At 43.4% G+C, this 12,819-nt stretch overlaps 1 protein-coding gene across 1 annotated transcript in view; it reads right to left on the reverse strand.

Moving 5' to 3' along the window:
- Positions 1 to 12,143, reverse strand: part of CAMSAP3 (calmodulin regulated spectrin associated protein family member 3) — a 174,216-nt gene extending 162,073 nt beyond the window's left edge. The window contains exon 1 of the mRNA XM_082253167.1: positions 11,651 to 12,143. Within this exon, the coding sequence (XP_082109293.1) occupies positions 11,651 to 11,801 (151 nt within the window). The 5' untranslated portion in view covers positions 11,802 to 12,143. The remainder of the gene's footprint in view (positions 1 to 11,650) is intronic.
- Positions 12,144 to 12,819: the final 676 nt, after the last annotated feature.

The following is a 12,819-nucleotide window of genomic DNA, read 5'->3' on the forward strand; positions in this document are numbered from 1 at the left end:
GTACGTATACAGATCTTTTTTAAAGAGGTTACGCAAGCGTAGACATAGTTAGGCTTTTCTTCCACTTTAATGCTGACTTTAAAACCTACGCAACTGAGTTTTCCTTCATTGTTTATTGCTTTGGGCAGGTGCCATGGGTTGACATGTACTTTTTCAAAGTCACTGAAAGATCAGAAATGTTTTTTTTCACTTACATGCAGGGCAAAGACATTATGTGCTAGTATGCATCGCATACTAGCACATTATGTTAAACTTACCTGAAAACTAAACGTTCCAGCGATCCCATCTCTGGAGGCAGCGTCCATCTATACCCGGTCTTCCTTCTGGGTTGGCGGTTCCGGCTCTATGACTGGCCGGAGCCGCAATGCCGTCACTCCCGCAAATGTGCGTGCAAGCCGCCAGTCACGGCACACTGTTCTGATGAAAATGGCACAGGCGGCCGTTCCTTCATAGTGCATGCGCCAGTGACGTAACTGACTGCTAGGTCAGTAAATATCTCCTAAAACAGTGCATGTTTAGGAGAGATTTACACTACCTATAGGTAAGCCTTATTATAGGCCTTCGAGCCCCAATATAGGCTTACCTATAGGTAAAACTTAAAGATGGAAGTTTACTTCCTCTTTAATGTTTACAGACCAATGCAATAAAAAAGAAGCAAGGTTAAAGCTTTTTTGGTCATACTTCTCTTCTGGGTCACAGGAGTGCATTTTCTTTTGCTAAAGCCCTGTCACCTGATGTCACAGAGCCAGTCCAGCCTCTGAACGGATCCCTACAATGATGTTGGGATCCACTTCGATGCCTGATCAGCAGCTGGCATGTCTTCTTAGTGTGCTGCTGAGAGCTTGAGCCAGTCGATCCCGCCTCCTCCCCATTCCGGTGCTCCAGTGAGCAGAGAGAGGAGACCGACAGGTGAGTATCGATCTCCCTCAAACAGTTATAAAAAAAAAACAACCAAAGCGATTGTCGCAAACAGAGTTCACGAGTCACTCAACAGGCTGTGCATATGGGGGGGCAACAGCATAGGGAGAAATAGCACGGAAAGTCAAATGTAGATACTGCTCACTATAGTGGCTGCTCGTGGATGAGGTAGAAGTAGCTCTGGGAGAAACATGGAGAAAGAGAAAACACAGCGCCTTCTAAGTGCAGCAGTAAGGTAATTTTGTATGGAAATATAAAAGAAAAAAAAAAAACTTACTCACAAGGGTAAGCTTATTAAAAGCATGTAGGTGGGGGCGTCAAGCATCGCGAACCTGGGGGTCCTATGTTGCGGTATCCCTGCTGGTGCCCACGGTGTGGGGATATCTCATGGTTGCCGTGGTTTCCCGATCCGTGGAATGCACGGGGAGTCAGCACAGACAGACCGTGACATCACTTCCTGGTCGCGATGGGCATCACCTGCAGGCCGTTCACATCTACACATCGCGACCAGGAAGTGACGTCCTGGCCTGCCTGTGCTGACTCCCCGTGCGTTCCACAGATCGGGAACCCACGGCAACTACCGAGGAATCCCCACACCGTGGGCACCAGCGGGGATACCGCCACGATCCTGGGCACACCCTAATCACTCTGTGTGGTGCTTTCTTCTGCCCAGGCTTCCCCCCGTGTTACGCGCCCCCCACTGCAGTGTTGCTGGCATCCCTCCACTCCCCCCAGCTGCTGCGGGAATGTTTCAATATGGAGAGCAAGGGAAGGGGCTGGTAAATATGTAATTTACCAGCCCCTTCCTTTTCTAAATGAACACACTCACTCACTGTGTTCGTTCATAACTGAAGCATGGTAAACGGTGTTTACTATGCTTCAGTTTGTGAAGGAACAGGAAGCCACTCAGCACAGAGCATCTCCCATTCATTCACTGTCCCGTGCAGCTGAGGCTGCAGAGAAAGACATTAATGTTTGAGCTTTGGGATGCACACCCTAATGCAATAGGCCGTGCACACCTTTGGTTGTGACCCTAGTGTGTTAGGACTACATAACACTTTGTAAGAAGTACAGATCACCTCCCTCTTCTCCATAAAAGGGGGGGGGGGGAGAGGTTGTATTCCACAGAGATCCCATAGATTAGAGTCCAGAGACAGAAAGCACAGGAGGTGATCAGACCACAATATTTCTGGCTGAATTAACAGTTTTCTTGTACCAGGAGTTTACACACACCAGGAACCAGGTTCACTCTCTCCACCTAGAATCTGGTTGTAGAGAATCACACACACTTCATTCAGCCGTCTACATAATAAAATGTGTTGTAGTGGTTCTTAGATAGAATTAGCAATTTATTGATTTGTTTTTCACTTATTTTCTACAATTAGTCTAAAAGAGAGAGCACTGTCCGTGGAAAGGATCCTCCAGGGAGCTATAGAATTGATGAAGGACCACAGGGTGGGTGACATTTCAGTCTCTAAGACCCCATACAGAATAGCACTGGGTACTCTAAGAATCCAATACGATCTATTTACAGACATATTCAACCAAACAATTTACAACAGTGGACAAAGTGAATACTTCCCAAAAAAGTATCAACGGACCTTACTCTTTGGCATCCACATTGCAACCTATTATATTCGAAGGAATACCCCCATTTAATGAATGCTTCACACTTGTGCACTGGTGCCAATGATTTAGAATGGCACCCCACCACACATTTATAATAGCTGCCAATGTACCTGCACTACAGGGCTCCCCAACACACACATACAGTAGCTTCCATCGTGCCTGCACAGCAGGGCACATACCGGGTTTGTAGTGCAGGGCATTGATGAAAAGGGTACAGGTAGGTATGAAGGGACCCTAAAGTAAACATGTCCCTAGAGTGGGCTGATGCTATTAACTACCTTCTGAAAAAGTCAATTTGGGTCAATGACTTGAAAGAAGCATGGAGACAATGAAAGTCACGTTGGAGTCAGAATATCTGATCTGCATATGGGTCATCGGCTAGGATAGCACTGAAGCCAGAGGGTTGGCAAGCAAGGAAGCCAGGCTACCAGCATTTTCAGAAGAAAAGAAGTCCCTGCATTTCTCTTTTGATATACCACAGTTCAACTTTAGTTTGCATAATGCACTCTAAGTGACAATGCTGAGAATCAAACCCACAACTTCATGTGTAGTAGGCTGCAGCATAAACCATGGTGCTATGGAGACCAGAAACCTCCTGTTATCTTTTGTCTCCATGATTGCAACACCCTCTTCATTGGCCTTCCTCTACACAGACTATCCCCCCTTCTGTCCACTACATAGAACGGGGGTATAGTCTATCTTCTATTACTAGTAGACCCTACAGCTGCCAAACTCATCCACCTACCCAACCAAGTGTCTACCACCTCTCTCTGCCAATTCCTCCACTGGTTTCCGATTGGACAAAAAATACAATTCAAAATGTTATCTACAACTTACAAAGCCATCCCCTACTCTGCCCCCTACATCAACAACCTTGTCTCAAAATATCACTCATAGCATCGTCTTCACTCCTCCCAAGACCTCCTGCTGTCTAGCCCCATTGTCATCTCCTTCCATACTCATCACCAGGACTTCTCCAGGGCTTCTCCCATTCTCTGAAGCCCCCCCCCCCCCAACCTGTATGAATATTCTCTACACCATGGGTGTCCAACCTGCGGCCCTCCTGCCGTTGTGGAACTAAAAGTCCCATAAAGTTGCAAACATGGCTCCCAAAGGCAGAGGCATGATGGGACTTGTAGTTTTGCAACAGCTGGAGGGCCGCAGGTTGGACACCCATGCTCTACACCAGGCATGTCCAACCTGCGGCCCGAGGGCCGCATGCGGCCCAGAACCACAGGCAATGCGGCCCACTGCCCCCTGACAATTATTATTTTTTTGCTGGGGAGGAAGGAAGTTGAGTCGGGGGCACGGCCACAGCGGCTTCCAACTAACTGTAGGAAGAGGCTGCCTCGGAGCCTCTGTCAATGATAGACAGCACATTGGTGACGTCTATCATAGGAGCCGGTCCAGGAGGCAGGACTTTGTATAACAGCGGTCACCGGGTAAGCAGGAGATCCCTGCTCTGTGTAATCCAGCGGCTCTCCTCTCTCTTCATTGGACGGGCACGCACTGGTGAGGCTGCATTGGATGGGAACTGATCAGGCTGCATTGGATGGGAATGCACTTGTGAGGCTGCATTGGATGGGCACTGGCTGGGCACGCACTGGTGAAGCTGCATTGGATGGGCATGAGGGAAGGGCGCAGCAGCGTTTTATTACTTATATACCTTAACTGTAGTATATATTTTATATGCGGCCCGAGAAAATTTCTCTACACTCAATGTGGCCAAGAGAAGCCAAAAGGTTGGACACCCATGCTCTACACCCTCTGTCTTCTAATCCCTGAAAACTCATCTCTTCAAGCAGGCCAATCTCATCACCACCTAGAAAAAAAAAATTGAACTTCTACTTTCTCCATCAGCTCATCTCCACATAGTTATCAACTTTTTCTATCACTTGCCCCTCCCTTTTAGGCTGTTAGCTCTCAGGAGCATTGTAAAGTTGGCCATAGACGGGAGGTCCTCCATCCACACAAACAAGGTGTATTCTGACAGAAGTGTGTCCTGGTGTCAGGACACAAAGATCAGCGACTGCAGACGCTGATCACTGAAAAACTTTCAGCATGTCCCTATAGCCAGCTTAACTGTACTTTTCCATTTTGTAAAGAGCTATACAAACTATTGATACTATACAAAATCTGTACAATAATCCTACTTTACAGCAAGATTTTGGGTAATTCTACAGATACCCCAACCCTTTCTTACATGCCGTGTCACAAGGAGACGCTACTTGCAGGGCACAAACGCATTCAAAATTCAAATGTCACCGTGCATTGCTTCAGTAACTTTCAGGTGTTTGCATGTTCAGGGACAGCGAGAAGCAATAAAACATTGACGAAACAAACGAGGAAGAAAAGAAGAAGAGCCGTCACGTGTTTTGCTGGCCATAGGGAAAAGCAATTAGTGGTGAAACCTGTCTCTACTCAATTCAGAAAGTGAACACACAAAGACACGAGGCCGATGCAAGGATATGTAATCAATACAATTTACTAATGTTTATACTGGCTTCATTCCTGAAAGCATACGCCATCGATAGAAAAATATAGAGGACAACCCTAGGAAAAAAAACGAATAAACAAGGCGACTCCTGGTATGTACACGTCATAAACTGATCAGGTGCGGTGACCAAAACACGGGACATCAGCAGGTGTAATACACCGACAGCTCCTGAGCTCTGAGAATGACAGTCATGACACAAGACGCCACATCTGTGCCTAGTGACATTAGTCACACCTGCAGCGGCCTGCGGGCCGGGTTCACCGTGAGTCAGTACGCTCACCCTGACACAGAGGGAGGGACCTGCAGGCCTCAGGCAGGCGTACTCCCTGTACTGTATATAGGAAATATACAGTATATAGTATGTTATCACATCAGATCCAAAATTCCCCTTCTAACAGCACATACATATTTAATGTGTTTATGGCTGCAATCTAAGACACGACAAGTAAAAACGCTTTCTCCCACACGGCCAATTAACCCCTATATAGCTGACAGCCAATACACACCTTCCAATAGATTTCTCAGCATGACAGCTGACATATAAAAAGAGACAGGACCCCGTTTTCTCCGACACACCCTGAAGCCCAGACAATGGCAAGGCCTACTTTTCAAAACCCATACAAAGGAAGGGCTGGCAGAGAGATGGGTGGATTAAAATATAAAAAAACTAAATCCTCTGTTTTAATGGAAGCTTCTGGATGTGTTTTAGAAGGTGGGAGAGGGCCCTATAAAATTCCGTATAGCCTAAACCAGGCCTCCACACCCCCTATAAAGAGATGCAGCCGGGTGTGAGAAGCAGTTTGCAGTCTGGATAATGGGCATGGGGGCTTTATAGTGCTAATGAATGCAATGGGCTTTAAATATGCTAAAAATGGTGAGCTGATTCAAAGACGGTAAAAAAAATTGGAGTAAGCGTGATCCTTATTATTCATAATCACTTTTATGACATATACTAACGTGTAATAAGAAAAAAAACAAAAAGCTTTCTCTATGCCATATCCACAGGCACACATTTACAAAGAAACATCTGTATGTAGGGATTAGGAGATGTAGACAATTACCTGTGCCACCAACCAAACACATAGGGTTAACGGATCTATTATTAATGAACCCACATTAACTTAGTCACTAGTGATCTATGTGAATTTAACCATGTGATCACAGGGCGCGCCTGGAGATATGCTACACAGGGTTAAGAATTTTAAAAGCTTCTCTTTATAGGGTCAAATACCGACGGGGATTGGGAAGGCAGGATAGGCTACTGGCCTGAATAGAATTAGAGGTGTAGGATCATTGGGAGATTTGGCAATAAGAGGAACGTGGGAGTGTGTAGAAGTCAATGACAAGGAAATATTTCAATATCTGTCGAGATAAGAACAATCTGGAAAGCAGGACTGAGGAGTAAGGGTTCTTGTGTTATACAGAATGAAAGTCTTCTTACAAATCAGATCAAAGATCATTGGTTTTATAGAGTGGGATCATAGGCGTGCGCAGCCTATGGCATTAGGGTGTGCACCTCAAACCAAAGCTTAAACACGTGCGCGCGCACGTGCGTGTGTGCGCGCGTGTGTGTGTGTATATATATATAACAACACACACACTTTTTGGGCCAACCTTGGGTTCATATTGATTTGAACAGTGTATATATATACACACACATGTATACACACACACACACAGTATACACACAGACACACAGTATACACACACAGTATACACACACAGTATACACACACACACAGTATACACACACACACAGTATACATACACACACAGTATACACACACACACACACACACACACAGTATATACACACACAGTATACACACACACACACAGTATACATACACACACAGTATACACACACACACACACACACACACACACACACACACACAGCATACACACACAGCATACACACACACACACAGTATACACACACACACAGTATACACACACACAGTATACATACACACAGTATACACACACAGTATACATACACACAGTATACACATACACAGTATACACACACAGTATACACATACACAGTATACACATACACACAGTATACACACACACACAGTATACACACACACAGTATACACACACAGTATACATACACAGTATACACATACACAGTATACACACACAGTATACACACAGTATACAAATACACAGTATACACACACAGTATACACATACACAGTATACACATACACAGTATACACACACAGTATACACATACACAGTATACACACACACAGTATACATACACACACACACACAGTATACACACACACACAGTATACACACACACAGTATACACACACAGTATACATACACACACACAGTATACATACACAGTATACACACACACACAGTATACATACACACAGTATACACATACACACAGTATACACACACAGTATACACACACACAGTATACACATACACAGTATACACACACACACAGTATACACACACACAGTATACACATACACACAGTATACACACACAGTATACACACACAGTATACACACACAGTATACACATACACAGTATACACATACACAGTATACACACACACAGTATACACATACACAGTATACACATACAGTATACACATACACAGTATACACATACACAGTATACACATACACAGTATACACATACACAGTATACACACACAGTATACACATACACAGTATACACACACACAGTATACACACACAGTATACACATACACAGTATACACATACAGTATACACATACACAGTATACACACACAGTATACACATACACACAGTATACACATACACAGTATACACACACAGTATACACATACACACATACACATACAGTATACACATACACAGTATACACACACACAGTATACACACACAGTATACACATACACAGTATACACACACAGTATACACATACACAGTATACACATACACAGTATACACATACAGTATACACATACACAGTATACACATACAGTATACACATACACAGTATACACACACAGTATACACATACACAGTATACACATACACAGTATACACACACACAGTATACACACACAGTATACACATACACAGTATACACATACAGTATACACATACACAGTATACACACACAGTATACACATACACACAGTATACACACACAGTATACACATACACAGTATACACACACAGTATACACATACACACATACACATACAGTATACACACACAGTATACACACACAGTATACACATACACAGTATACACACACAGTATACACACACAGTATACATACACAGTATACACATACACAGTATACACATACACAGTATACACACATATACACATACACACAGTATACACATACACACACAGTATACACATACACAGTATACACATACACAGTATACACACATATACACATACACACAGTATACACATACACACAGTATACACATACACACACAGTATACACATACACACAGTATACACATACACACACAGTATACACATACACAGTATACACATACACAGTATACACACATATACACATACACACAGTATACACATACACACAGTATACACATACACACACAGTATACACATACACAACACAGTATACACACCAGCACTTTCCATTTAAACATCAGCTTGATTAAATACACTGCTGCTGCCCCACTTTCCTGGCATGCTGGTACTTGTAGTGCTCCAGCAGCTCACTGACATTGGATGTGGTAATGCAGAAGAGGAGGAGGTGGGCAGGTAATGAGTAGGGAGGTGTAGCAGAGATGATTGGGGGAGACGTTTAGAGAATATCCTCTCTCCAGAATCAGTGTACTGCTCCTCACAGAAAAAACAACTAACTGACTCAGAGACAGGAAGAGAAAACACAGCCCCTCCCCCTCCTCGGCAGGGTAAGTACTGGCAAAAAATACATTTAGATTATCTTCCCCAACTTACCTTCTTCTAAAGGCTGCAGACTGTGTACTGTACTCTCCTCTCCAGCAGTCAGCATCTCCTGCTCAGAATCGAACAAGGCGCGCTGGGGAAGGGGGCGTGTACACTTTGTTCCCATTGGCTGAGGAGGCAGCAGAGAGGCGGAGCAGCTATTTTTTTCAGTGAAAGGAAGAGTCGAGAAGAGTCTCAGACAGTGAGACTCGACTGAAAAAGTCAGTGGTGGCGACGGACTCGGACCGCTCATGGACACCAGTGTCCGTGTGCAGACACCTTGCCGACCCCTGGACAGGGGAGGGTGATTAGGGTGTGCCTGGGCACACCCGGCACACCCCGTGCGCACGCCTATGAGTGGGATTATTCAGGACGTCCTAAAATTAAATATTTACTTTTATTTTGGAACCCAAAATTTCCAGTGAACTGCTTGTATCAAAATATAAACCTCACAGCCCATCATAACACAATAATAAACTGTTTATATCACAATAACAAGAAAAGTAACATCCTGGTAAAAGTCACAGCTCATAGACCCCGGGCATAGGGCATTTTATTTGGAGGTCCCAAAATAGAGATTTTGTTTTTATTCTGGAAACTAACTTTTAAAAAGAATTGCTAATTTCACAAAATAGAGAAAAATAACATCAAAAGCAGGTCCCAAGATTTCAAATAAACTATCATAATATAAAAATATATATATATATATATATATATATATATATATATATATATATATATATATATATATATATATATATATATATATATATATATATATATATATATATATATATATACACATACATACACACACACACAACTAAAATATAAAGTATATAAAACATTATATATATATATATATATATATATATATATATATATAAATAAATAATATTATAATATAAAATAAGATCCTATTAAAAAGGCACAGCTCACAAATTAGAATGCCCTATACCAGTTCATGAGCTCTGGCATTTAATAGGATGGTAATTTTTTAAAATTATAGAATATAGGCAATTTATTTAAAATCTCTGAGCCATAAGTCCCCCCCCCCCCCTTATATCTTAATATAAATAGAGCATTTAAAATGTTGGATTTCAGAATAAAAAGTTAATATATAAACTATTGCTGACCTCTGAATAGAATGCTAAATGCCAGCTGTGCCCATTTATAGGACATTACACTTTAGATTTACTTTTATTATGGAATTCAACATTACAAATGGATTGCTTATATCACAATAAAAAAGGAAAATAACCAAACAGCCCATCAAAAGCTTCAGCCTCCAGTGCTTGGAAATAAACTGCTGTTTTCACAACATAAAAACAAAGATAACATTTAGTTGAAAGCTACAGCTCATAGACTGCACACTTCTGGTATAGGGCATTCTGTATACAGTAGATCCCAAAATAGGGAATTACTTATATTGTGAAACCCCACATTTCAGAGGACCTCATGGCCTATCAAAAGCTCAAGCTCCCCCTGTTGAGGGAAAACCACTTACATCAAAGTATAAAAAAACAACAACATCCAGCTCAAAGCCACAGCCCACACACTGGGCACCCCTGGTATATGGCGTTCTATTCTGAGGACCCAAAATAGAATTTTAAATTTACTCCTCCAATATTTCAAATGAATGGCTTATATCATCATAAAAATATAAATCCACAAGGCCCATCATAACCCCCATCTCCCATGATTATTATTAAACTGCTAATATCACAATGTAAAAACAAGGAAGTCCCATTAAAAAGCCACAGATCATAGACTAGACACCCCTGGAATAAGGCATTCTATATAGAGGTCCCAAAATATAGATTTATTCTATTCTAGAACCCTCCATTTCAGAACTCCTTACATCACAAATTAATGAAACATATCTTGTTAAAAGCCACAGCTCACATACAGCTGATATGGGCTTTCTATATAGAGATCCCAAAATATAGATGTCATCCAACATTTCAATTGAACTGTTTATATCACAATACAAAGAAAAACAACCTCACAGCCCAGCCCTTCATGTTTTTAAATAAACTGTGTATATATATATATATATATATATATATATATATATTATCATAAAAATATTTTTTTAAAAAATCCCCCAGTCAAAAACTACAGCTCACAAACTGATACAGGGCTTTCTAACAGAAGTCCCAAAATATAGAGATGTCATCCAACATTTCAAATGAACTGCTAATGTTTTTGAATAAAGTGCGCATATATATATTATATATTCATTCATCATTAAATTAAAAGCTACAGCTCACGGCCCTGGCACCCCTAGTATAGGGCATTCTGTTAAAGGGTGACACAAAATATAGATTTATTTTAGTTAATCCAACATTTTCAATGGACTACTTATATCATAATATAAAAGGAAAATAACCCCATACCCCCCAATGTTTAAGAATGAACTGCCTGTATCCCAATATAAAGAAAAATGAGAGCCAAGCCCTATAGAGTGGGCAGAGCTGGCACCCCCTGGCATTGGGCATTCTATGAAGAGGATCCATACCCACCCAGATGTGTGCCCACACCCCATGCTGTTATATAACCCAGCCTAGATCAGACCCTCCCCAGTCTATACATGGGGGGGGGGGTCCGGTAACAGGGGGGTGCCCCCATCCATTCTCCTCCTTACCATTGCCATAGCATTTGTAGATGAGCCAGCTGAGTGAGGCAGAAATCCTGGCCTGCTGGGCATCGTACACATCCAAAGGTTTAATCTCCGGCACCAAAAAGCTCTTTTTCATCCTGATCCTGATCCTGGGGACTGGGCTAGTGCAGAACATCCATGGGGGGAGAGGGAAGGGTGGAAGGAGGGAAGGAAGGAAGGGGGTAAATGGTGCAGGAGACACACAAGGGCAGAGGGTGGCTGGGGGCTCCGATCCCCGGTCTGATGATGATGATGGGGGGGATCAGCGCTGTCCTTCAGCACCACATGGAGGGTGCACACACATGGGGGGTGTCTGTCCGTCTCCTTCCAGCTGTCTCAGGTGCACTGACTGTCTCTCTCCTCCCTTCCCCCCCTCCTCTGTCTCTCGCTATGTGACCTCACCACCATAGGGAGGAGTCTTCCCTTCTCCTAACAGGTAATTCAGCATGGACAAAGAGGGAAGTCACCCCCATCCTCCTCCTCCTCCTCCTCATCATCATCATCATCATGGAGATCGCAGGGCTGAGCTCACCGCCGGTGATGATTCATTGTAGCAGCCGGCCGGTGATCCCACATTGGATACATTGTTACACTCTGCGATCAGAGAGCTGCAGTCACGTGACGCTCGGCTCCATTGTTGTGTGCTGTGCTATGTGCAGAGGTGACTGCATTGTATGGAAAGGTGATGGAAGGACAATGGGGCACAGCCCAGCACAGCACCATGCCCTGTGTCATCAGTCAGGGGACCCCAGGATCTGATCAGCAGCAGGGATGGAATGCCCTGTGTCATCAGTCAGGAGACCCCTGGATCTGATCACCAGCAGGGATGGAATGTCCTGTGTCATCAGTCAGGGGACCCCTGGATCTGATCAGCAGCAGGGATGGAATGCCCTGTGTCATCAGTCAGAAGACCCCTGGATCTGATCAGCAGCAGGGATGGAATGCCCTGTGTCATTAGTCAGGGGACCCCTGGATCTGATCAGCAGCAGGGATGGAATGCCCTGTGCCATCATTCAGGGGACCCCAGGATCTGATCAGCAGCAGGGATGGAATGCCCTGTGTCATTAGTCAGGGGACCCCAGGATCTGATTAGCAGCAGGGATGGAATGCCCTGTGTCATTAGTCAGGGGACCCCTGGATCTGATCAGCAGCAG

The sequence above is a fragment of the Pelophylax lessonae genome, assembly GCF_965119305.1.
Source record: "Pelophylax lessonae genome assembly, chromosome: 4".
NCBI lineage: Eukaryota > Metazoa > Chordata > Amphibia > Anura > Ranidae > Pelophylax > Pelophylax lessonae.